Source organism: Carcharhinus amblyrhynchos, chromosome 5, assembly GCF_965287045.1.
Source record: "Carcharhinus amblyrhynchos chromosome 5, sCarAmb.v2.hapA, whole genome shotgun sequence".
NCBI classification, from domain to species: Eukaryota; Metazoa; Chordata; class Chondrichthyes; order Carcharhiniformes; family Carcharhinidae; genus Carcharhinus; species Carcharhinus amblyrhynchos.
This window is the reverse complement of record NC_137328.1, coordinates 102,800,881-102,824,553: the sequence shown is the minus strand read 5'-3', so window position 1 is coordinate 102,824,553 and position 23,673 is coordinate 102,800,881. Positions and strand designations below refer to the sequence as shown.

Sequence of the window (23,673 nt, the reverse complement as noted above, 5' to 3'; positions counted from 1 at the left end):
GTGATTCATGCACAAGGACCCCCAGGTCCGTTTTTCGCCGTTTTTCACATGCCTCACTGAAACACTCTGGGCTACTTGATAAGTCTGATTGGCCCCTTGATCGGGTGGGGAGGGAATTAGAAAATTCAGGATAAAGGATTTTTGCCCAGCAGCTATCGTAAGTGCAGTGGAGTGGGTTGGAACATTCCTCTCAGCTCCACATTAAAAGTAAAACAATCCATTACATCAGTCAACCCATCGCAACACTGGCAAATGATTGACCTGTCTGATTCAGTTTTCCCAGGCAAGTGCATTTTGCAACTTAGCCACTGAGGTGATAACTTTAAAGTTCTAAATTTAAATGAACCTTTGCCAGGTACATAGCTGCTATTCTTAGGGACCAGGAACTGGAAACTTGGCAATTTTTTTCTCCTCCCTATCCTGGGAATTCTGAGACCAACTAAAGTGGCTCCATCCTGGCTAATGCCAGCAAATTAGTCAGACAGGGGCACAAACTGATTGGCATTACTGTCAATTTGCGATTGACGGTAGTGCTTTGTGTTGCTTTATCCTAAAATGTAGACACAATAGGGATGGAAGGTACACCCAAGCTTATCAGAGTCATCATATCCAAGAACAAATTAACAAAAGAAAGTAGACATTTTACACAGTGTGACATATTATAGAGTAACATCTGCTTCAGAATAAATATGGATAGCATTAATGATGGATTTAATTAACATTTTGGAAGCTATACAGTTTCTGCTATGATGTTAAATTATGATAAAACAATCAGAGCAATGTAATTAAATATGGCTTCTTAAAATGTTTTATTGGAATGTCTAGTGTAAGTGTCAGAGACAGCTCTGAGACTTTGTTTACGTTATTTGTTAAGCACATTTCTTAATTTCACAGCTCTTTCATCCTCTCCATACTCAGGACTAGCTCCACATGGACCATCCTGCAGCTGAGTCTCCACAAAGGGACTACAACTGCTGTGCCCGAAACTCCTGGAAATCTTCAGGGACTGTATCTGAAAAGAAAATTGCTGATTGTTAGTCTTGTCAGAAGTAGGGAGTCTGGGTATTCGATATTTCAGTGGTTTTGGAAATTAATATCATGTTTCTGCAAGTCTGCAGCGGCAGAGATGCACCATAGATCCAGAGAATCACTGCAGTGCAGAAGGAGGCCATTCAGCCCATTGAGTCTGCATAGACTCTCTGAAAGAGCATCTTACCCAGGCCCTCCCCTTCACCCCATCCCCGTGTCCCTGCGACTGGCTAATCCACCGAAGCTACACATCATTTGGACACTAAGGAACGATTACACATGGTCAATCCACTGAACCTACACATCTTTGGACTGTGGGAGGAAACAGGAGCATTTGGAGGAAATCCACACAGAGATGGGGAGAATGTGCAAATTCCACGTGGAATCACCCAAGGTGGGAATTGAACTCATGTCCCTTGAGCTGTGAGGCAGCAGTGCTAACCACTGTGCCACCTGTGCTGCCCCAAATTCATGACCATTTGACTCAAATGCAAGACTCACTGGCACAGCTGTCACTGGTCAGATACAGAAATCTGCATTGTTTCAGCCTGTTGGCAGTACTTTTTTAAAGTGATGATTTGTTTTGCGGGGATGTTTGCTGCTGACTGTACCGGTGGTTAATGGATGGAGTGGGATATACTCAGCTGGCCCAAGCTCGGCACGTGTGGTATGGTCCAATTATGCTGGCCAGTTTTGTGCTTTGGGTAATGAATATGAACAGTAAGTAATCATATTAATTATTTAATTCAAATGATCTTTAATAATCTTAAAGGGAAAGCCTACATTTCCTTAAACAAAAATGTGAGTGCCATTTGTCTGCTGATAGACAAAATCCTCTGCCAGTATTCTCAGCTGTGTGTATCGTGGTCACATTGACAGGCTCCAAGACTCATGTCAGCGGCCACTGCCGGGACCACAGCAGAAGGAGAAGGTGAACCCCCAGAGCAGCAGATAACTCCAGGGTTTTGGGCTAGGATATTTTGGGTAGCCAGGAAGAGATATGAGCGGGATTGGACTGCCCTCTCCTGTTTTATGGCATGGGCAGTTTTTTATTCAGGCTTAATGCTGGGGGCATTACTTTTAGGCAGTGATATCTTTATCAAAACTGGAAACTGGTAGATCGTAAACAATTCCCTTCACCAGTCTGAACAAGGAGGAGACGGATTAATGGTAGAGTATAAGTAACATTCATGAATACTGAAACATCACAGACTAGCAGTTAAATGGGTTTAATGGACAGCAAATCTAGCAATTGTTCTCCACATTTCTGCACTCACCCACTATTTCTGCTCTGATAATAAAAACAGACTCGCTATGTCTTGATGCTCCATCTCACAAGGTTCCAAAGTGGTCAGACCACAGTGCAGCATTTTGACATTACAACACAAACCTGTCAGTATGGACATCAGCTTGGGTAAGAAGCAGCTTAGTTCCATGGTGAGTCACGAGGCGACACCAGTTTAAGGTGACTGGCAGGAAGTTTAGGGAGGATATGAGGAAAAGTGTTTTACCCAGAGAGTGGTGACAGTTTGGAACGTGCTGCCTGTGGGAAGTGGTGGAGGTGGGTTGCCTCCACCACCTTTAAAAGTACCTGAATGAACCTTCAAGGCTATGGGCCCAGTGCTAGTAAATGGGATTAGGTGGGAGGTCAGGTGTTCCACACGTGTAGGTGCAGAGTCAATGGGCTGAAGGGCCTCTTCCGCACTGTGTGATTCTATGATGATTCTATGAAATACTCTTTCTCCTGTTTGATTTCTGGGGTGCCCTGTTCATTCTTCCATCATGTAGAGATGTTGGACTGCGGTAAACACAGTAAGAAGTCTCACAACACCAGGTTTAAGTCCAACCAGTTTATTTGATAGTAATCCCACAAGCTTTCAGAAACAGTGTTCCTTCGTCAGGTGTGTGGAACCTTCTGAAAGCTTGTGGGATTACTATCAAATAAACTGGTTGGACTTAAACCTGGTGTTGTGAGATTTCTTACCATTCTTCCATCATCAGGGGTTCTGATGAAAGATCATATTAACCTGAAATATGATCAATGTTTCTTTGTCCACAGAGTTAAGGCTGCCAGACCTGCTGAGTGTTTCTGGTTTTTATTTCATTTTTCCATCAGCTGGCTTTAAGCGATGCTTCCCTGTGCAACTTGCACATGCAAGGCCTATTCATTTGACCCCGTTCCACTGGAGCACAACCACACTTTTCTGTGAGAGTTGGTCACTTTCTCATGTGCCTCTGCCAAACTGTCACTCATACTGTGGCCTCTTCTGATTTATTCTCAGAATGTGAGCGATGACGGTAAGGTCACATTTATTGGCCAGTTGCCCAAAGGCCACTAAGAAGTATGTAGTGTGCGTGAGAACAGCCACACATAGGTCAGGCTGTGAAGATGTGACAGGTTTAGTGAACCAGTTGTACTTTTCAAACTATTTTAGTAACTTTCATTATTCCATCTGGCGGCATCCCACAAACACCAGATTCACTGAATTCTACTTTCCAACTTAGCATGGTGAGATTTAATTGTTAAACCAGCACTTTAACTACTAGAGTACCATATATATATATATAGACATAACTAAAGATAGATCGGTGGATATAGAGAGGATGTTACCTCTTGAGGGAATACCTAGAACGAGGGGCCGCTGTTTAAAAATAAGGGGATGCCCACTTAAAACAGAGGTGAGGAATATTTTTTTCTCTGAGGTTACTGAGTTTCTGGAACTCTCTTCCCCAAAGGGTGCAAGTAGAACCTTAAGACAGAGTGAGATAGGTTCTTGATTAACAAGGGGGCGGGGTGAAAGGTTATGGAGGTAGATGGGAATGTGGGGTTGAGGTTGCAATCAGATTAGTTTATTTCTTAGTGTCACAAGTAGACGTACTTTAACACTGCAATGAAATTGCTGTGAAAATCTCCTAATTGCCACATTCTGGTACGCTGAGGGAGAATTTAGCATGGCCAACGCACCTAACCAGCATGAGTTTCAGACTGACCAGTTCTCCTCTCTTAACACTGATTCGTTCTACTAAGGGTTTTACTTGACTTCCAATTCTGGTGGAAGGTTACACTGAAATCACAACCTCTCTTTTCAGATGTTGCTTTGTAGTGTCGAATTCCACAATGTTGATACCCTTTCCACACACAAACATTGCCACACACAAGGAGTGAGGGACAACAGTTCCTTACCATTGCAGCGGTATTTGAGATTGGACCAGATGATATTTTCCTGGGAAAAACAGAAGACTCCCAGTCGTCCACCCCGCATGGTAGTGTCTATCGTAACGCCAGAATCAGCCACCAGCTCAGAACCTTCATAGAACCTTGCCCTGTGAAAAAACACACCAGCTATCTTGAATAACAACAGACACTCAACCTTTACATATATGTGTATTTGTGTGTGTGTTTTTGATTTATTATTGTCACATACAGTGAAAAGTATTGTTTCTTGCGTGCTACACGCAGACAAAGCATACCATTCATAGAGAAGGAAACGAGAGAGGGAAGAATGTAGTGTTACAATCATAGCTAGAGTGTAAAGAAAGATCAACTTAATACAAGATAAGTCCATTCAAAAGTCTGACAGCAGCAGTGTCAGTTGATACATAACCTCAGACTTACGTATCTTTTTCCTGATGGAAGAAGGTGGAAAAGAGAATGTCTGGGGTGCGTGGGGCCCGTAATTATGCTGGCTGCTTTATGTCTTTATGTTCCACATGAATCTCCTCCTTTACGTCAGCCAGCCTAATCAACATATCTTCCATTTCTTTCTCCCTCATGTACTTACCTAGCACCCCTTTAAAAGCATCTATGTTATTTGTTTCAACTCCTCAACGTGGTAGCAAGTTCCACCTTCTAATCATTCTCTGGGTAAAGACATTTCTCCTGAATTCCTGATTGGATTTATTAATGATAATATTATATTTACTGCTTCTAGTTCTGGAGGCCTCCACAGCAACGCCTGCCTACGGCCATATTATGAAAATACCTGATCTCATCTAATCTCAGAAGCTAAGCCGACTCAGGTCTGGTTAGTACTGGGATGGGAGACTGCCTGGGAATTTTGGGCGTCATGGTGGTACAGTGGTTAGCACTGCTGCCACACAGCTCTCCAGACCTGGGTTCGATTCCTGGCTTGGGTCACTCTTCTGTGTGGAATTTGCATGTTCTCCCTGGGTCTGCGTGGGTTTCCTCCGGATGCTCCAGTTTCCTCCCACACTCCAAAGATGTGCAGGTTTGGTACATTGGCCATGCTAAATTGCCCCTTAGTATCCTGGGATGTGCAGGTTAGAGGATTAGCGGGGTAAATATGTGGGTTTATGGAGATAGGGCCTAAGTGGGATTGTGGGTGCTGGAGACTCGATGGGCAGAATGGCCTCCTTCTGCACTGTGGGGATCCCATGATTCTAAACAGAGGCCCAGATATTGATTAGGGTGGGTTTTATGAGAGAAGGTGGAAGGATTTTTCTTGGAAAACTCAGAGATCTGGATTTCCCGCAAGTTGTGGAGTTTTAATTCTACGAAGTGTGCCATTCATTCTTTGCAGGTTCCCTACCTGGACGCGTGGGTGTGCAGGAATGTGTCACACTGGCAGAAAATATACCATGTGTAAGCAATGGCTCCTTTAAGAAGCACCATGCATGCCAATCTTAAAGGGACTGCATGATGCAACATGCCAGCTACACAAAGCAAACAAAAATTTGAGAAATATTGCCTTGAAGTCAGCCTAATTGAAGGGTTGCTGCTTCAGTTTAAAGTTTATTTATTAGTGTCACAAGTAGGCTTACATTAACATAGCAATGAAGTTACTGTGAAAATCCCCTAGTCACCACAGTCTGGTGCCAGTTTGGGTACACTGAGGGAGAATTTAGCATGGCCAATGCACCTAGCCAGCATGTATTTTGGACTGTGGGAGGAAACTGGAGCACCCGGGGGAAACCCACAAAGACACGGGGTTTCAAAAGCAGGCAGGGAGCCAGCAGTTGTGTTAGTGAGAGTGTTGGAGTCCTTGGGGATGGCTGGGGTTCTGAAATTGGGATGAATTCTGATCCTCATTATGAGGGTGTCAAATGGATAGGAGGTTTTGGATCCCAGGGAAGAAAGCTCGGTGGGCCGGAGGAGAAACTTGCAGCCCACAATCACTGCTAGAAAGGCTTATTGAGGAAACAGCCCTTCCCTCAGTCCCCCGTCTCCTGAGACCTGGAAATCCCAGTTGACAGGGTTAACTACGCAAAACAGGATTAATATCAAGCCCATCGTCTCAGTATGAGATTTAAATGGTTAATCAGTTTGCTAAGAGTTAACCTGCTCCTTGTCCCGTCCCTGTTAAACCCCAAAGGGGATGGGTTTGGATTCATCTTGGGGTCAGATTTGAGATTTTGAAAATTTTAACATCTCGCTTGACTGCAAACCACTGTCAGGTTCTTCTCAGATTGAATTTTAATCCCGCCACCCCTCCCCCACCAGCATACAAAGACCCATCCCCGGGATACAAAAACTCTTTTCAAGCCCCTCGTCTACCCCAAGACTGGGGATCAGGTGATGAGATCTCTCCCAGTAAAGTTTGGAGAAGAGTTTCACACTTCTACCCACACAACAGCAGCTGAAGGTGGCTGTCATTTCCAAGTGAACTGTAAGACAAGCTTTTCAATCAGGCTTCTTATTTAAGAATAAGATTCTTCAAGATTGGTGGCACAGTGAACAGTGAAGAAAGTTATCTAGGATTGCAACGGGATCTTGATCAATTGGGCCAGAGAGCCGACGAATGGCAGATGGTGTTTCATTTAAGTAAATGCAAGGTGATGCGTTTTGCTAGACCGAACCAATGCAGGACTTAATGAGTTCATGGTAGGGCATTGGGGAAAGTTATAGAACAAAAAGATCTCGGGGTACAGATTCATAGCTCCTTCAAAGTGGAGTCACAGGTGGACAGGGTGGTGAAGAAGGCATTTGGCATGCTTGATTTTATTGGTCAGAACATTGAATACAGAAGTTAGGACGTCTTGTTGAAGGTGTACAAGACATTGGTAAGGCCACACTTGGAATACTGTTACGGGTCTGGCCAAACTAGAAAGAGTGCAGAAAAGATTTACTAGGATGCTACTGGGACTTGATGGTTTGGGTTATAAGAAAAGGCTGGATAGACTGGGACTTTTTTCCCTGGAGTGTAAGAGACTTAGGGGTAATCCTGTAGAGGCCTACAAAATAATGAGGGACATAGAACAGCTAAATCGTCAACATCTTTTCCCAAAGATAACGGAGTCTAAAACTAGAGGGCGTAGGTTTAAGGTGAGAGGGGAGAAATACAGAAGGGTCCAGAGAGGCAATTCTTTTTCACACAGAGGATGGTGAGTGTCTGAAACAAGCTGCCAGAGGTAGTAGTAGAGGCTGGTACAATTTTGTCTTTTAAAAAGCATTTAGAGAGTTATATGGGTAAGATGGGTATAGAGGGATATGGGCCAAACACAGGCAACTGGGACTAGCTGAGTGGTTAAAAAAAGGGGTGGGACATGGACAAGTTGGGCCGAAGGGGCCTGTTTCCATGCTGTAAATCTCTACGACTCTATTTAAGTGAGACCCTAAGCAAAATATTGGGCATATCTGAGGCCTACCCCTCAGGTGCAGCAGGAATCACTTCCTTAACACAATTATTGAACAAATTGCTAAGCTGAACCATTTTCCTTTCCACTCCTCCGACCTATTCTTCACCCTTAACTTAAATTGGCTCCTTCCCAAAGGGTCTGGCTGAGGGGATTCAATCTTCAAAATAATATTTTTAACTGTGGAACATGAGCAGGATAGTTGACTGTGGAGAACATTACCCACCAGGACACTTCCAGGCGGATGTTTCTGGATAGTAATCGGGTGTCATGAGCCTGGCTGATTATTATTTTTTATAACTCAGCTTGACTAAAGCCAGTGACATAACCTATTGTTCTCCCAGCTGAGAAAAGATGACTCTAGACAAATTAATCATTGAACTTGTGCCTATATGGTCTGAAAGTCTTATTAACACAGAAGTCCTCTTGCTTTGAGGCCATCACGGAGATTTAGCATTTTAAATTTTAATTGTAATATATGTGAAGCATTCTGCCTTCAGGCAAAGAGCATTGCATCTGTGCAATGATTCATTGTAAATTGTAGGATAAGCATTATTCAGGGCAATGGGCTCAGTGCAGGGGCTGGGTGTGACGTGGACCTTTTGTTTTTTACCAACAGGATTCAACAGCAAAGCTTGTGAATCTTCAATCCTGAGCTATCAGTGTGACAGTAACTGCCGTGAGGGTTCTCCATCAATGCAAACTCACCGGGGCTAATTATAACCATCATTCCCAAATAGAACATGGACGATAGCAAATCAGCAACCTGTTTAATACCTCCTTCAATTGCCTACCTCTCAGTGGTTAACATGAAAGTTATTCCCATTTGGGATGGCAAAACTCAACAAAGGAGTTTACCAGAGTTCATGGAACGTTTAATGTTAAGATTGATGATCCAGATTGGAGCCAAATCTTTGTGACTGGCATCAGAGGGTTGTGTTTTGACACCAATAAAAGAAAAGGATAGCATGGGAAATTCAAAGGATATGAGTTTAAACGATGTGAGAGGAGGGTAGATTTGATTTGATTTGATTTATTATTGTCATTTGTATTAGTAGTATACAGTGAAACACAGTAAGGAGTCTCACAACACCAGGTTAAAGTCCAACAGGTTTATTGGGAATCACGAGCTTTTGGAGCGTAGTTCCTTCATCAGGTGAGTCCTGCTGAAGGAGCAGCGCTCTGAAAGCTCGTGATTCCAAATAAACCTGTTGGACTTTAATCTGGTGTTGTGAGACTCCTTACTGTGCCCACCCCAGTCAAACGCCAACACCTTCACTTTGTGTATACAGTGAAAAGGATTGTTTCTTGCATCTATACAGACAATGTTGGCTGATTGTTCTTTTCCTGGAGAGTATGTGCCTGTTACAAACTGCCGGATCCTGACTCTGTCATTAAACCAGAGCCAGGTTATTCCTGACTGGGGCACAGATTCCGTCACACGGATATTAACACAGCTCTATGACCGCCTGGTTCAGGTGAGTAGAGGGCAGTACAAAGAAATGTTCCTCAATGCTCCTGATTTCTTTCCTCTATTTTATACTGTTTCCTTCAGCATCATGGTGGGGGAGGGGCTTTAGCCATCACACATGTGGGGCAGGCAAGAACCAGCTGACCTTTTCCCACCCTGTGGTTGCATATTGCAGAACCTAGTGGAAGCGACAGGGGTCTTGGTTGCCAGCTGCAGAACCAGCGAGAGCCCTAAGTCACCTCCTTTTGAGAAGGCCAGCCACATTGAGGGGCCGAACGGCCTACTCCAGTTCCTATTTCTTATGGTGTTATGGATTAACACCAACAGGAGCAGGTATCAGGGTTTCAAGTTGGATTTAATTGCCCAGTTAATGGCCCTAATTGGCATGGGAAAGCTATCCATGGGCCTTTCCACCATGGACCTAAACATGGTGGGGCGGGGGGAAGCTGACAGGGTTCTGATCTGCCACCCTCTGACCTTATTAAATGCCCCCCCCCACCCCAACATTCACCACAGGAGAGGACATTAAATTCCATTGCTGCTGTCAGAGTTATGAGGAAAGATCTGGGCGCTGTGTGATCAGCCATGGAAGTCGGTGGCACGGTGGTTAGCACTGCTGCCTCACAGTGCCAGGGACCCGGATTCAATTCCAGCCTTGGGTCACCGTCTGTGTGGAGTTTGCACGTTCTTCCAATGTCTGCATGGATTTCCTCCAGGTGCTCCGGTTTCCTCCCACAGTTCAAAGGTGTGCAGGTTAGGTGCATTGGCTGTGTTAAATTGACCCTAGTGACATAAGCTGAGAGATTCAAGCATAAATTTCAGATATTGGTACAGGTTGAGGCCATTCAGTCCCTCTCCACTCCCCAATCATTTGGGGCTGGTCAGGAAGTTCTTCTCCATGGAAGAGTGATCAATGCATGAAATGAATTTGCAGCTATTGACGTGGAGGCAAAAGCCCTGGAGTATCTTCTGGAATGGTGAGATAGGATAAGCTGAATGGTCTTTTCCTCATCCATAACCATCTTCCAAATTGATTTGCTTTTGATATTTGGGATACGTTATGAATGGTTGCACTCTGGGTATGGATTTGGATGTGGTTAATAGGTCTAGTTTCATCACAATGAAAGAAATAAAGTAGCTGGATCTGATTCATATATAGGAATAGATTTCCACTCTACCTGATATATCCAACTTGGGGTCTATGCTGCAAAAACCAGCGGTACGAGACCTTATCTTCCCACCCCACATCTCTGGGGTCTTTCCATAGTAGTCGGACTTGGTCTGTGGTGTCTCCTGTGTGCCAGAGTGCATTTCGCAGATGCTCGCCTGGTCCGGTGTTTGACTTGACTGCCTAAAGGGCAGTTATGACAGGAAATTAAAACTATGAAAGGCATGGCATCAATCTTGACAAGCAATTAAAAAGATAAAATGTCAACCTTGAAAGCTTCTTCAGATTCCATACGCAAACACATTTCTGATTACATTCTGCGTTTCATTTTTGTAAGTACGAGGCTTAGACCAAATAATTTAGACTCAAGGGCAACAGAGTCAAATTAAAACAAGTAACAAGTTCAGTTAATATTTATATTCAATGATCTTCTCAGGGCCACCATTTTGGGAGAAAGTTACATTGCTATCAGCTTTCATCCTGTGCCAGAAATGAATACAAGCTCCTTTTGCCAGGACTTGCTGAGAGCATGTGAAGGTTGTCCTTTCTGCAACATGCATTGCATAGAATGTGCTTGGAATTTGGGGTCCTGGCTTGGTGCATCATAAATGTTTTGTATGGGGTCAGTGTCTGAGCTGGAATCAATGCAAGGACAGCTGAGCTGTAGGTGAATATTATCACGGTCCCTCTGGTATACCTGCTTCTCTGAAGCCTCCTGATGTTAGCCCCCACATTCTCACCCTTTACTTGCCCAGGCTCCTCACCAGATCTATTCGTAGATTCGTCTTCCATGGCATCTGGAGCTGCCTCATAATCCCCAGCCTCTGTTCCCCCCCATTCCTTGCAGGACTCTGGAGAATATTGCATTGGTCCAGGCAACTGAACTGCACCTTCAGCAGCCCAGTGGTCCCCTCAAGCACTGCCCATGTGGAGGCATGTACCTCTCCTCCATTTCTGTTCTTAAAATCCTAGAACCCCTACAGTACATAAGGAGGCTATTCAGCCCATCAAGTCTGCACTGACCACAATCCCACCCAGGCCCTATCTATCCTGCTAATCCCCCTGACACTAGGGTCAATTTTTGCATGGCCAATCAACCTAACCCGCACACCTTTGGAGTGTGGGACCAAACCGGAGCATCCGGAGGAAACCCACGCAGACATGGGGCGAACGTGCAAACTCCACAGAGACAGTGACTCAAGGCCGCAATTGAACCTGGGTCCCTGGCACTGTGAGGCAGCAGTGCTAACCACTGTGCTGCCCCGGGCTCATGAGCCACCTTGTCAGTGAATAGCTTCTGTCACATCCAGGAGCCATCCATCCAAAGGAGCAGGAGCGACAAACAGCCTTGGTGAGTGTCGCAGAATGTAGGCATCATGTGAGCTGCCAGGGTGATAGGCACAGACTTGCAAGGTCTTATTGTCGTCAACAATCTGAATATTGATTGAGTGGAACCACTACCAGTTCACAAAGGTGGTGCCTAGCTCCGCAAAGAGTCAGGGGTGAACACACCTCTGCCAACTCTGGCTGCTCTACAGCTAATTCATACTCACATGATTGACAGTCAGCAGTGATTGAGGACAGTGATTACGAGGTTATGAGGTAAATTAATTTACTGTCACCACTGAGAGCACCCACTCCTGATTAGCTGAGTTAAAGGCTTTGGTTGATTTTTTTTTGTGAGAAAATCTAAGCAACGGACCCTGGTGCTCAGTGTACCTTGAGCTGAATGCCAGGCTCAGCCACAGCACGGAATGGGGTAGCTTGCCAGTAGGTCTGCTCGGTCTGTTTCCACATCACCACGTAGAAACTAGAACTGTCCTGATACCCAAATATAAACCCAGCATAGTCGTCATCTGTCATCGTGTTCACGTGGAAGGTGCCTTCAAAATCGACTCCGTTAAAAGCAGTATAACCTGTAAGGTCACAAAAAAAAATCAGCCAGCAGCCCCACTCACCACTGTTCCTCTATAGTGAGGACTAATCATCAAATTGTGCATGTGCTCCAAACATGGAAATGTTGAAATGCAGCAAATAATAAACTATGTGGAATTACAGAGAATTACACAGTAGATGCAGGACAGAAACAGTCCATTCGGCCCATCAGGTCAATGCCAGTGTCTTTAACCCATCCAAACCTGTAATCACCTTACTTCTCCTAATTTCATTTGCATGTTTTTGATAGGAGAGGGGATTAAGGGTTATGGGGAGAGGGCGGGAAAGTGGAACTGAGCAGCCACAGATCAGCCATGATCTTATTGAATGGTGGGGCAGGCTCGAAGGGCTGGATGGCCTACTCCTGCTCCTATTTCTTATGTTCTTATGTTCTTATGTCACTCTTCCTTTCACCCTCAGATACTCAACTCACATTGTATTAAATACATCCATGCAACTTCCCTCAACTATTCCGCATGGCAGCAAATTCCACACTCTAATCATTCTCCTCAATTCTGGATTGGGTTTATCAGTGACTAGTTTATATTTATTATGAGCTAATTTATAATTTCCTCTTCAAATAACTGAACTTTTTGCAGCAATAAACAGGATTTTATAGTGTGTAGTGATTTACTGCAACCGTGCTCATTTACATTGGGCGGGGTCAGCAATCAGAGCAGAAAGTCTCGCAAGAACTCCCAAGTGGTGTTTCACTACAATGTAAACACGTGATGTGATTGTCCCCTCCCCCTCCTGTCAGAGACGGGGCACTTTTCCCAACGTTCAATGTTGGGAGCATCATTTCAAAGCATTAGTATTCATGGGGATTTTCCCTTCAGGTGGAGTTGATGGCCCAGTGGTATTATCGCGAGACAATTAATCTAGAAACTCAACTGATGTTCTGGGATTCGGGTTCAAATCCCAGCATGGCAGATGGTGGAATTTGAACTCAATAAAAAATATCTGGGATTAAGAATCTGCTGATGACTATGAAATCAGTGTTGATTGTCGGAAAAACCCATCTGGTTCACTACAGTCCTTTAGGGAAGGAAATCAGCCTGTCTTATCTGGTCTGGTCTACATGTGACTCCAGAGCCACAGCACTGTGGTTGACTCTCAACTGCTCTCAGGCAACCAGGGATGGGCAATAAATGCTGGCCAGCCAGCGACACCCATGTCCCACAAAGACATAAAAAAAGATCAGGTCTCTGTGGTTAAATTATCCCCTTCCTCACTGTCAGAAAAACCAGGCATGGTAGTGTGATAACGGAACAGTGTGCATCACAACTGGTCTCTGAAGGTGCGCACTGCTGAGCAGACATGCCAGGGAGCTCTGGTGAGTGCAGCACCCAGAGGAGGGGTCACTAACAGGCAGTACTTGGGGGCACTACTCTGGTATTGCCTGAGCAGCGTCAGAGGGCAATGCTGGGGCTGTGCCGGGGAACAATACCCAGGGTTCCAGGTGAACTACTTTATGCTGCAGCACCATTTAAAACCGGTACCTTGACCTTTGAGGGACTAAATCAGTTGTTGATGGGGTTGGTGAATTAGAGGCTGGCCGGCCAGTGTTACGTCATGAGACTCTTAAGTGTGGGAGGAAATTTCATCCTATGTTTTAGGCCAGGGGGGGAAATTTTGACAGTCTCCAGCTGACAGGTTTGCAGGTGCAGGTAGGGATGGCCTGTAAAATGTTATTCAAAAGCTAAAATTAGGGCACCAATGAACTGAAATGTGCTGCATGATTTCACATACCAACTGCCAGGCCCGGATCACTGTTCATCGTCTGCACAATTTCCATACCCTGTAATGATGAATAATTGGTTACAGAACTCAACGGGAACTTGCATTTATACAGCACATTTAATAATGCATTTGACAGGAGTGCTTATCAAACAAAATCTGACACCAAGCTATTTAAGTAGATTTTAAAGCAGGTGACCAAAAACTTGATCAAAGTAGGTTTTAACCAGTGCCTCAGAGAAAGGCAGTGAGAGAGAAAGGGAAAGAGGCCAGGAAGGTTAGGGAAGGAATTCCAGAGCTCAGGGTTCAGCAATTAAAGGCAGGACTGCCAATGGTGCAGCATTGGAAATTGGGGATGTGCATTGTGGAGATTCCAACAGTTTCCAGGACTGTAGAAGGTTATAGAAATAGGAAGGGGTGAGCCCAGGGAAAGATTTGAAAGCAAGAATGAGAATTCTTGATGTGATATCAGATCAAGAGCCAACGCTGATCAGAGAGCGCAGGGGTGTACATGACTTAATGTGAGGGAGGATGTAGGCAACAGAATTTTGAATGAGTTTAACATTACAATTGGGAAGCCAATCAGAAGAGCGTAAGAATTTAAGTACTAGGAGCAGGAGTAGGCCATCTGACCCCTTGAGCCTGCTCCACCATTCAATATGATCATGGCTAATCTTTTCTTGGACTGAGCTCCACTTAGCCGCCCGTTCACCATAACCCTTAATTCCTTTACTGTACAAAAATCTATTTATCTTTGTCTTAAAAACATTCAATGAGGTAGCCTCAACTGCTTCACTGGGCAGGGAATTCCACAGATTCACAACTCTTTGTGTGAAGAAGTTTCTCCCCAACTCAGCCCTAAATCTGCTCCCCCTTATTTTGAAGCTATGGCCCCAGTTCTGGTTTCACCTGCTAGTGAAAACAACTTCCCTGCTTCTATCTTATCTATTCCCTTCATAACCTTATATGTTTTTATAAGATCTTCCCTTATTCTTCTGAATTCCAATGAGTATATTTATATTCCAATGATTAAACTTACAACACCTTTAATGTAGCAAGGCGTCATCTGACAGGAGCATTTTCAGACAAAATTTGACTAAAAACTTGGCCAAAGAGGTGGAACTTCAAACCGCATCATTAAGGAGTAGAGAGGTAGGGAGAGAGAGATGTTTATCAGGAGAGAATTGCAGAGCTTAGCAGAGACAAAGAAGTTTAGAGAGAGGCTTCAGGGCTAGACAGCTGCCAATCAAATGCATTGTAAGAAGTCTCACAACATCAGGTTAAAGTCCAACAGAGTTATTTGGAATTACGAGCTATTGGAGTGCTGCTCCTTCATCAGGTGAGTGATGACAGCATCTCCACATCATGGCTACACTCTAATACATCGTCACAAAACTATGATGAATCCAGGTACATTTTAAAAATGATTATAGCACAGTGCCACAATGGTTAGCATTGCTGTTTCACAGCGCCAGGGACCCGAGTTCAATTCCGGCTTTGGATGACTGTCTGTGTGGACTTTGCATGTTCTCCACATGTTTGCATGGGTTTCCTCCAGGTGCTCCGGTTTCCTGCCACAGTCCAAAGATGTGCAGGTTGGTGGATTGGCCATGTTAAATTGCCCCTTAGAGTCCCAATATGTGTAGGTTAGGAGAATAAGTGGTGTAAATATGTGGGGTAATAGGGACAGGATCTGGATAGGATGCTCTGCTGGAGAGAGTCAGTACAGAGCCAAAGGGCCAAATGGCCTGTTTCTGCACTGCCAGGATTCTATGAATAATAAAAGATATTCTCACCTGGTTAAGTACAACCCAGTTTGGGTCAATTTGTGCATCTCCTTCAGGGTCGAGAACCACAGTTTGGTACGCTCTGAAATCAGTAAGAGTCACCTCTGCGTTTTCAGGACAAACATCGATTCTGTCAATGATTGTATCATGGTCGAAATCCCCCTCACAAATGTCTCCTACTCCATCGACTGAATGGATAATGAAAGCACAAATGCATTTTTATCATGTTTCAGATGGGATGATAGTTGTTGTTGATAATCTGTATTTTTTAAATCACTGAGTATCAAAATGTCATAGCAACAAGCTACAAAGAGCCATGGTTTGGACACCTTTGAATTGAATTGTTATTTGTAATATTGAATCAGGTTGGCACTTACAACCGATAACTTGGCCTGAACATCATTCCTTATTACATTGTATTGTATTACACATTCACCACAGTCAATGAAATGTCTTCCAATTTAATGTTGATAGATCTTGCTCATGTTATACTCAATTTCCAAACTCAGCTTCAGACAATAATCAAGCAGCAGCTCTGAGTTTCAGTTCTTCTCACTATCACATTATAATCAGCGCTGACCAAAAGGAGGGAAAAGGTCCTGGTCCATTTAAATCAATAACCTTCACAATCTTTGGCTAGCTAAGTCATGGTCAGGAGTGGAGCTCAACAGGGCCCCTGCAGCTCTCCATGCACTGTGTGCTCTGGTTGTTGATGTTCTCCCCAGTCAGGGATGAGGAAATTGGCTGGAAAGGCAGTGAGATCCTCATGTCACCTCTATTCAGGAAGAACAGCTGCTGGCTCCTCATGCCAAACTGGGCAATAATGGGTCTTCCTCAAAGCAAAGCCCCCAGGGTCCAGAGATGCCGACCAGTCAGATGTCATCTTTAATGCTTGGCTGCACGTGGAGGAGGCAGGGTCTGCTGCTCCCACCCACGTCACCAAGGGACCCAGACATGGGTGAGTGATGGAAGGGGGGAGGAGAGGTCGTGAGGCGAGGGTCATGGGAGAGGGGGAAGGGGAATCAGCAACACATGACTCTCAGCAAGAGGGCCCCCGTCCCTTTCCCAACGCTGAGTCCCTCAGTCAGGCGTTGAGTGTCTCTGAATGAGGGAGCCCGAAAGCAACCCTGACAGGGTTTGCTGTTCAAGCTTCCCACATGGCATATCTTCCATTGCCATTCAGTGAGTACCAGCAGTGTCGAGATAATATTGCCTCAACTGAATCGGGGCAGAGGCAGAAAGGTGGCAGGGTCCTGAACTGGCACTCACATGTCCGATTAAATGCCTACCTCTGGAATGGACCAAGAAAGTAGATGAGGGCAGTGCAGTAGAAGTTGTCTACATGGACTTTAGTAAGGCCTTCGACCAGGTGACGCATGGTAGATTAGTCAGTAAGGTTAGATCACATGGGAAGAACTAGTCAATTGGATACAAAATTGGTTTGCCGGTAGGAGACAGGGTGATTGTCGAAGGTTGTTTTTCAGTCTGGAGGCCTGTGACCAGTGGTGTGCCACAAGGATTGCTCCTGGATCTGTTGTTTGTTATTTATGTAAATGATTTGGATGAGAATATAGGAGGCATGGTTAGTAAGTTTGAGGATAACACCAAAATTAGTGATGTAGTAGACAGTGGAGAGGATTACCTAAGGCTACAATGGGATCTTGATCAAATGGCCAGTTGGGCAAGGAATGGCAGATGGAATTTAATTCAAATAATTGCAAGGTGTTGTGTTTTGGTAAGACAAACCAGGGCAAGGCTTAGAGTTAATGATAGGGCCCTGGGGAGTATTGTTGAACAGTGAGACCTAGGGGTGCAGGTAAATACTTTCTTAAAAGTGGCGTCACAGATAAATATGGTTGTGAAGAAGGTGTTTGGCACACTTGCCTTCACTGGTCAGAGCATTGATTACAGGAGTTGAGACGTTATGTTACAATTGAACAAGGCATTGGTAAGGTCACACTTGAAGTACTGTGTACAATTCTGGTTGCCATGTTATAGGAAGGATGTTATTAAACTGGAAAGGGTGCAAAAAAGATTTATAAGAATATTACCGGGACTGGAAAGTTTGAATTATAAGGAGAGGCTGGATAGGCTGGGACTTTTTCCCTAATTTTAACCTGGTGTTGTGAGACTTCTTACTGTGTTTATCCCAGTCTAACACTGGCACCTCCACATCATGACTTTTTCCCTGAAACATAGGAGGATGAGGGGGTGACCTTATAGAGGTTTATAAAATCATGAGGGGCATAGGTAAAGTGAATAGGCAAGGTCTTTCCCCAGGGTAGGGGAGTCCAAAACTAGAGGGCATTGGTTTAAGATGAGAGGGGAAAGAGTTGCTTGAGAAGGTGGTAGAGGGTAAAATTAAACATTTAGAATACATTTGAACAGGTACATAGATGGGAAAGGCTTAGAGGGATATGTGCCAAACACAGGCAAATGGGGCTAGTTCAGTTTAGGAAACATGGTCGGCATGGACAAGTTAGGCTGAAGGACCTTTTCCGTGCTGTAAATCATAGAGTCCCTACAGTGCAGAAGGAGGCCATTTGGCCCATTAAGTCTGCACCAACCACAATCCCATCCAGGCCCTATTTCCCTAAATCTACATATTTACCCTGCTATTCCCTCTCACACTAGGGTCAATTTAGCATGGCCAATCAACCTAACCCACACATCTTTGGACTGTGGGAGGAAACCCATACAGACATAGGGAGAATGTGCAAACTCCACACAGAAAGTGACCCAAGGCCAGAATTGAACTCGGGTCCCTGGCGCTGTGAGGCAGCAGGGCTAACCACTGTGTCACCGTGTCGCATCCATCTCTATGATACCATGAATAAATTTTTCATAAAGTTGGGATCAGTACAACATTATAGTGAGGGGGATTGAATATAAAAGTAGGGAGGTCTTGCTGCAGCTGTATAGGGCATTGGTGAGGCCGCAGCTGGAGTACTGTGTGCAGTTTTGGTCGCCGCACTTACGCAAGGATATTTTGGCCTTGGAGGGAGTGCAGAGGAGGTTTACTAGGCTGATACCGGAGTTGAGGGGGTTGAGCTATGAGGAGAGGCTGAATAAACTAGGCTTGTACTCGTTAGAGTTTAGAAGAATGAGGGGAGATCTCATTGAGACGTATAAGATGATGAATGGGATGGATAGGATAGAGGTGGAGAGACTCTTCCCGCTCAGAAAGGACAGTAGGATTAGGGGGCACAGCCTCAAGATAAAGGGGGGGCGGTTTAGAACAGAGTTGAGGAGGAACTTCTTCACTCAAAGGTGGTGAATCTCTGGAATTCTCTGCCCGTTGAAGTGGTGGAGGCTGCCTCGCTAAATATTTTTAAGACGCGGGTTGATGGGTTTTTGATAAGCGAGGGGATTAAGGGTTATGGGGAGAGGGCGGGAATGTGGAACTGAGCCACGACAGATCAGCCATGATCTTATTGAATGGCAGGGCAGGCTCGAAGGGCTGGATGGCCTACTCCTGCTCCTATTTCTTATGTTCTTATGTTCTTATGATTCAATGTTGAACAACACAGAATGCAACATTTACTTCACATTCTGGAGCTTTGCTCAATTAACTTCAAGTGTTCAGTAAGAATGTTTGTAGTGTATTATCTATCTGGAAGTTTGTACTTGTGGTTAGATTGGGTAGAGTTCCCAGCAGTGCAAATTCTACACGACCTTTTGAAAATGAACTTTTGAAAGGAACAGGCTTGGTGTGCCAATTAGCCTTTCTTGTAGCACTCATACTCACAGTTATCATCCTCCTGCCCTGGATTGGCTACCAGCCTGCAATTATCCGGACCAGGTGGGAAAACATCTGGAATTCCATCATTGTCATCATCATCATCACACTCGTCTCCAAGTCCATCCTTATCTGTGTCCAGCTGGGAGCTGTTAATGACGGTTGGGCAGTTGTCATTGCTGTCTTGGTGCCCATCTCCATCACTGTCAAAGTAAAACACAGCAGCAATTTAGTTATTTACTTCCCTCGTTTAAACTTCTTTACGCACAGTGATTAGCATTGCTCCCTGACAGCGTCAGGGACCGAGGTTCAATTCTGGCCTGTTTGTGTGGAGTTTGCACATTCTCCCCATGTCTGCGTAAGTTTCCTCCGGGTGCTTCTGTTTTCTCCCACAGTGCAAAGGTGTGTGGGTTAGGTGAATTGGACATGCTAAATTGCCCTTTAGTGTTCAAAGATTAGGGGGTGTAGTGGGATAAATATATGAGGTTACAGGGATAGGGCGATGGGGTGAGCCTGGGTAAGATGTTCTGATAGAGTTGGTGCAGACTCTTTCTGCACTATCGGGATTCTACGATTCCATTTTTTTACTTGACAAATGCTTCAAGTAGCTGTTATAAATATACCACGAACCATTGATGTTTTAGGGACATTAGTGGCAGAATTTTTTGATCCCACCTGCCACGGGGATCGTAGAGGACAGCAAAAGTCCATTGACCTTGGGTGGGAATTTCTGGTGTTGGGGATGAGAGCAGCTGGAAACTCCTGACCTTCTTTACAGACTATAAAATGTAGGTTCAGCTCTCAAACTCACACACACACACACACACACACACACACACACACACACACACACACACACACACACACATTCATGCACACTTTGTGGAGACCTTGGTTTACTAGGCTATGGACAGAACATCACCAGATATCAAAGAACAGAGAACAGCACAGCACAGGAACAGGCCCTCCACGCCTGCATCAATCACGTTGTTGTATCTAGACCACCCCCTTATATCCCTCTATTCCGCGTTTGTTCACATGTCAATCAAGATAAGTCTTAAACATGACTAACGTGACTGCCTCACCACCGCCTTGGCCATGCATTACAGGCCCCCGCCACTCTCTGTGTAAAAAACTTCCCCTGCACATCTCCATTGAACAGTCCTCCCTTACCTTGAACTTGTGCCCCCTTGTAATTGTCATTTCTGCCCTGGGAAAAAGCTTCCCACTCTTCACCCCATCTATACGCCTCATAATTTTATAAACTTCTATCAAGTTGCCTCACAGCCTCCATCTTTCCAGGGAAACCAATCTCAGTTTATTCAATCTCTCCTCACAGCTAATTCCCTCCTTACCAGGCAACATCCTGGTAAACCTTTTCTGCACTCTCTCCAAAGCCTCCATGAACCTCTGGTGGTGTGGTGACCAAAATTGGACATTGTATTCCAAATGTAGCCTATCCAATGTTTTATACAACTGTAACATAATTTGCCAACTTTTATACTTGATGCATCATCCAATGAAAGCAAGCATGCCGTATGCCTTTTTCATCACCTTTTCCATCTGTGCTGCCACTTTCAAGGATCTGTGGACCTGTACTCCCAGATTTCACTGTGTGTCTATGCTCCTCATGACTGTCATTTATTTTGTAGTTCCCATTTCAATTGGATTTACCAAAATGCATTATTTCTCCACCCAATTTTCCAGCTTTTCCTTTCCTGCTGTATTTTCTGACAATCTTCATCACTTTCCACAACTCTGCCAATCTTAGTACCATCTGCAAACTTGCTAATCAGACCAACTACGTTTTCTTCCAAGTCATTTATATATATGTCAAAAGCAGAGGTCCCAGAACTGATCCCTGCTGAATACCACTAGTTATAGCCTTCATTCAGAAAAACACCCTTCCACTGCTACCCTCTGTCTTCTATGGCCAAGCTAATTCTGAATCCATCTAGCTAGTTCACCCTCATCCCATGAGATTTAATCTTTTGCACCATCCTGCCATGAGGGACCTTGTCGAAGGCTTTAAAAGTCCATTTGGACAACATCCACAGCCCTTCCCTCGTCAATCATTTTTGTCACCTCCTTAAGAAACTCAAATAAATTAATGAGAAATGACCTCCCTCGTACAAACCATCCTGTCTGTCGGTAATAAGAGCATTCAGTTCCAAATGTGTATAGATCCTATTCCTAAGAATCTACAATTTCAATATCACTGATATCAAGATCATCGGCCTATAATTACTCGGGTTATCCTTGCTACCCTTATTAAATAATGAGACAAAATTGGCTGTCCTCCAATCCTCTGGGACATCACCGTGGCCAACAAAGAAACAAAGATTTCTGTTAGACACCCAGGAATTTCATCTCTTGTCTCCCTCAGTAATCTTGGATAGATGTCATCTGGCCCTGGATATTTGTCTACCTTAATGCTTTTTAACTCACCTAACACTTCCTCCCTTGTAATAATTTGCTCTGAAGGGTTTACACATCCCTCCAAGGCACCATCAATCAACATATCCCTGTCCTTCGTGAATACAGATGCAAAGTACTCATTAAGGTTCTCACCCACTTCCTTTAGTTCTACACCTTTGTCCTTAAGTGGACCAACTCTTCCTCTAGCTATCTTCTTGCTCCTAATATATGTAAAAATGCCTTAGGATTCTCCTTAATCCTGTCTGCCAAGGACACTTTGTGACCCCCTTTTGCCCTGCTAACTCCCTGTTTGAGCTCTTTTCTACTTTCCTTGTATTTTTCAAATGCTTCATCTGTTTTTAGTGCCTAGACCTCATGTCTTTTTCTTTTTGACTAGACTCACAATTTCAATGGAAGTGTAACTCAATTCAAAATTCAACATTCCCCCATTGACAGGCTTACTTGTTGAAATGTTAGATTTGTCAACAAAATGCATTTTTTCCACTTTCTTTAAGGAATCACATGAGAAATGGAATATATTACTGCTGCCACTGTGGTTTTAGAGGTTGTCAGATGCTCTTCAACCCATGTGTATTTTGGCCATCAGTAAGGCAGACAAAATATCTGCACAACCTGACCATGAATCAATCCCACTGATAGTTGACAGTACTCTACAGGAATAATTTTCCACCTCGTGGTTGGGAGAATTGCCCATTACAAGTCCATATCTCAAATCTGGGTGTGCACTATATTTGATTTTCCTGCAGCTAAATTTCCAATCTGGCAGCGAAGCTGGCCCACCCCGGAGTTCAGTCCAAAACAGAATTCCTGCAAAGCCTAATATCCTCAAATGTCAATGGAATTAAGTTAAAATTGACCCTTCCAACAGCAGTCTTTCAAACATCAGGACATCAAGGAAAACCCAATGAAACTCCTGCAACCTTTTCCCAGATAAACGTGCCAGTTGATACCCTGGCAGAAAACTGAGTTTAAAATTCCCAATATTTCTCCGAATGGAGTAACAACACCAAATCAGAAAACATCTCAAAAGTATGTAAAGGCCGCAAATTGCTGGCAGTTGATGATTTTGACATTTGTATCGTGAAAAACATCTTCAGGAAGAAGGAGACATCGTTCACATGTTTATCTGATTCAGCACACTGCCGGTTTGCATTTTGATAACATATTTGTTATGCTTGCAGTAGCCACCCCTCGTGGGAGTGAGGCAATTACTGACATTGGAATGGGTATAAATGCTGTCTAGCTGTTTAAAGCCAAACAGAATAGGCTGTTAAGGTAATGTGTTGAGATAACTATAGACCAGCTCAGAATGTTAAGTTGCGAATTCTCGCCTTCAGCGCTGACACTTTGAGATTTCAGCAAGGGCTGTTAGAGGTTGACTCAAACTGTGATCAAAAATACTGTGCCTCCAGTAATTATTACATGCTACCACTACTTGAAAGCTGGAAATAGCTAATTATATGTTCCTGAGACCACTCATATTCTAATGCGTAGTTAGCAACGTTCACTGCCAGAGGCCTATTTACCCATTATCTTCAATCAAAAGGAATACTTCTTCTGCGACAGAGCAGATTGAAAAAAAGAGGTTAAGTAACCAAAGGGAGGGAAGGGTAGTCAGGCAAGCAGGGAGTAACATAATCCATGGAACGTACCCACATAGATCCTTTTTAAAAATTGTATTCTTTCATGGGATGTGGATTTGGTGCCCATCCCTAATTCTCCCTGAACTGAATGGCTTGCTGGGCCATTTCAAAGAGCAGTTAAGAGTCAA

General features: G+C 44.2%; 1 protein-coding gene across 1 annotated transcript in view; it reads right to left on the bottom strand.

Moving 5' to 3' along the window:
• Positions 1-715: 715 nt before the first annotated feature.
• The window catches only part of thbs4a (thrombospondin 4a), a 100,112-nt gene continuing 77,154 nt past the window's right edge, over positions 716-23,673 (bottom strand). The window contains exons 16-22 of the mRNA XM_080189733.1: positions 19,473-19,666; positions 15,734-15,912; positions 13,950-13,998; positions 11,982-12,178; positions 10,273-10,445; positions 4,214-4,353; positions 716-1,012 (exon numbers count right to left, since the gene is read on the bottom strand). Of these exons, the coding sequence (XP_080045859.1) occupies positions 966-1,012; positions 4,214-4,353; positions 10,273-10,445; positions 11,982-12,178; positions 13,950-13,998; positions 15,734-15,912; positions 19,473-19,666 (979 nt within the window). The 3' untranslated portion in view covers positions 716-965. The remainder of the gene's footprint in view (positions 1,013-4,213; positions 4,354-10,272; positions 10,446-11,981; positions 12,179-13,949; positions 13,999-15,733; positions 15,913-19,472; positions 19,667-23,673) is intronic.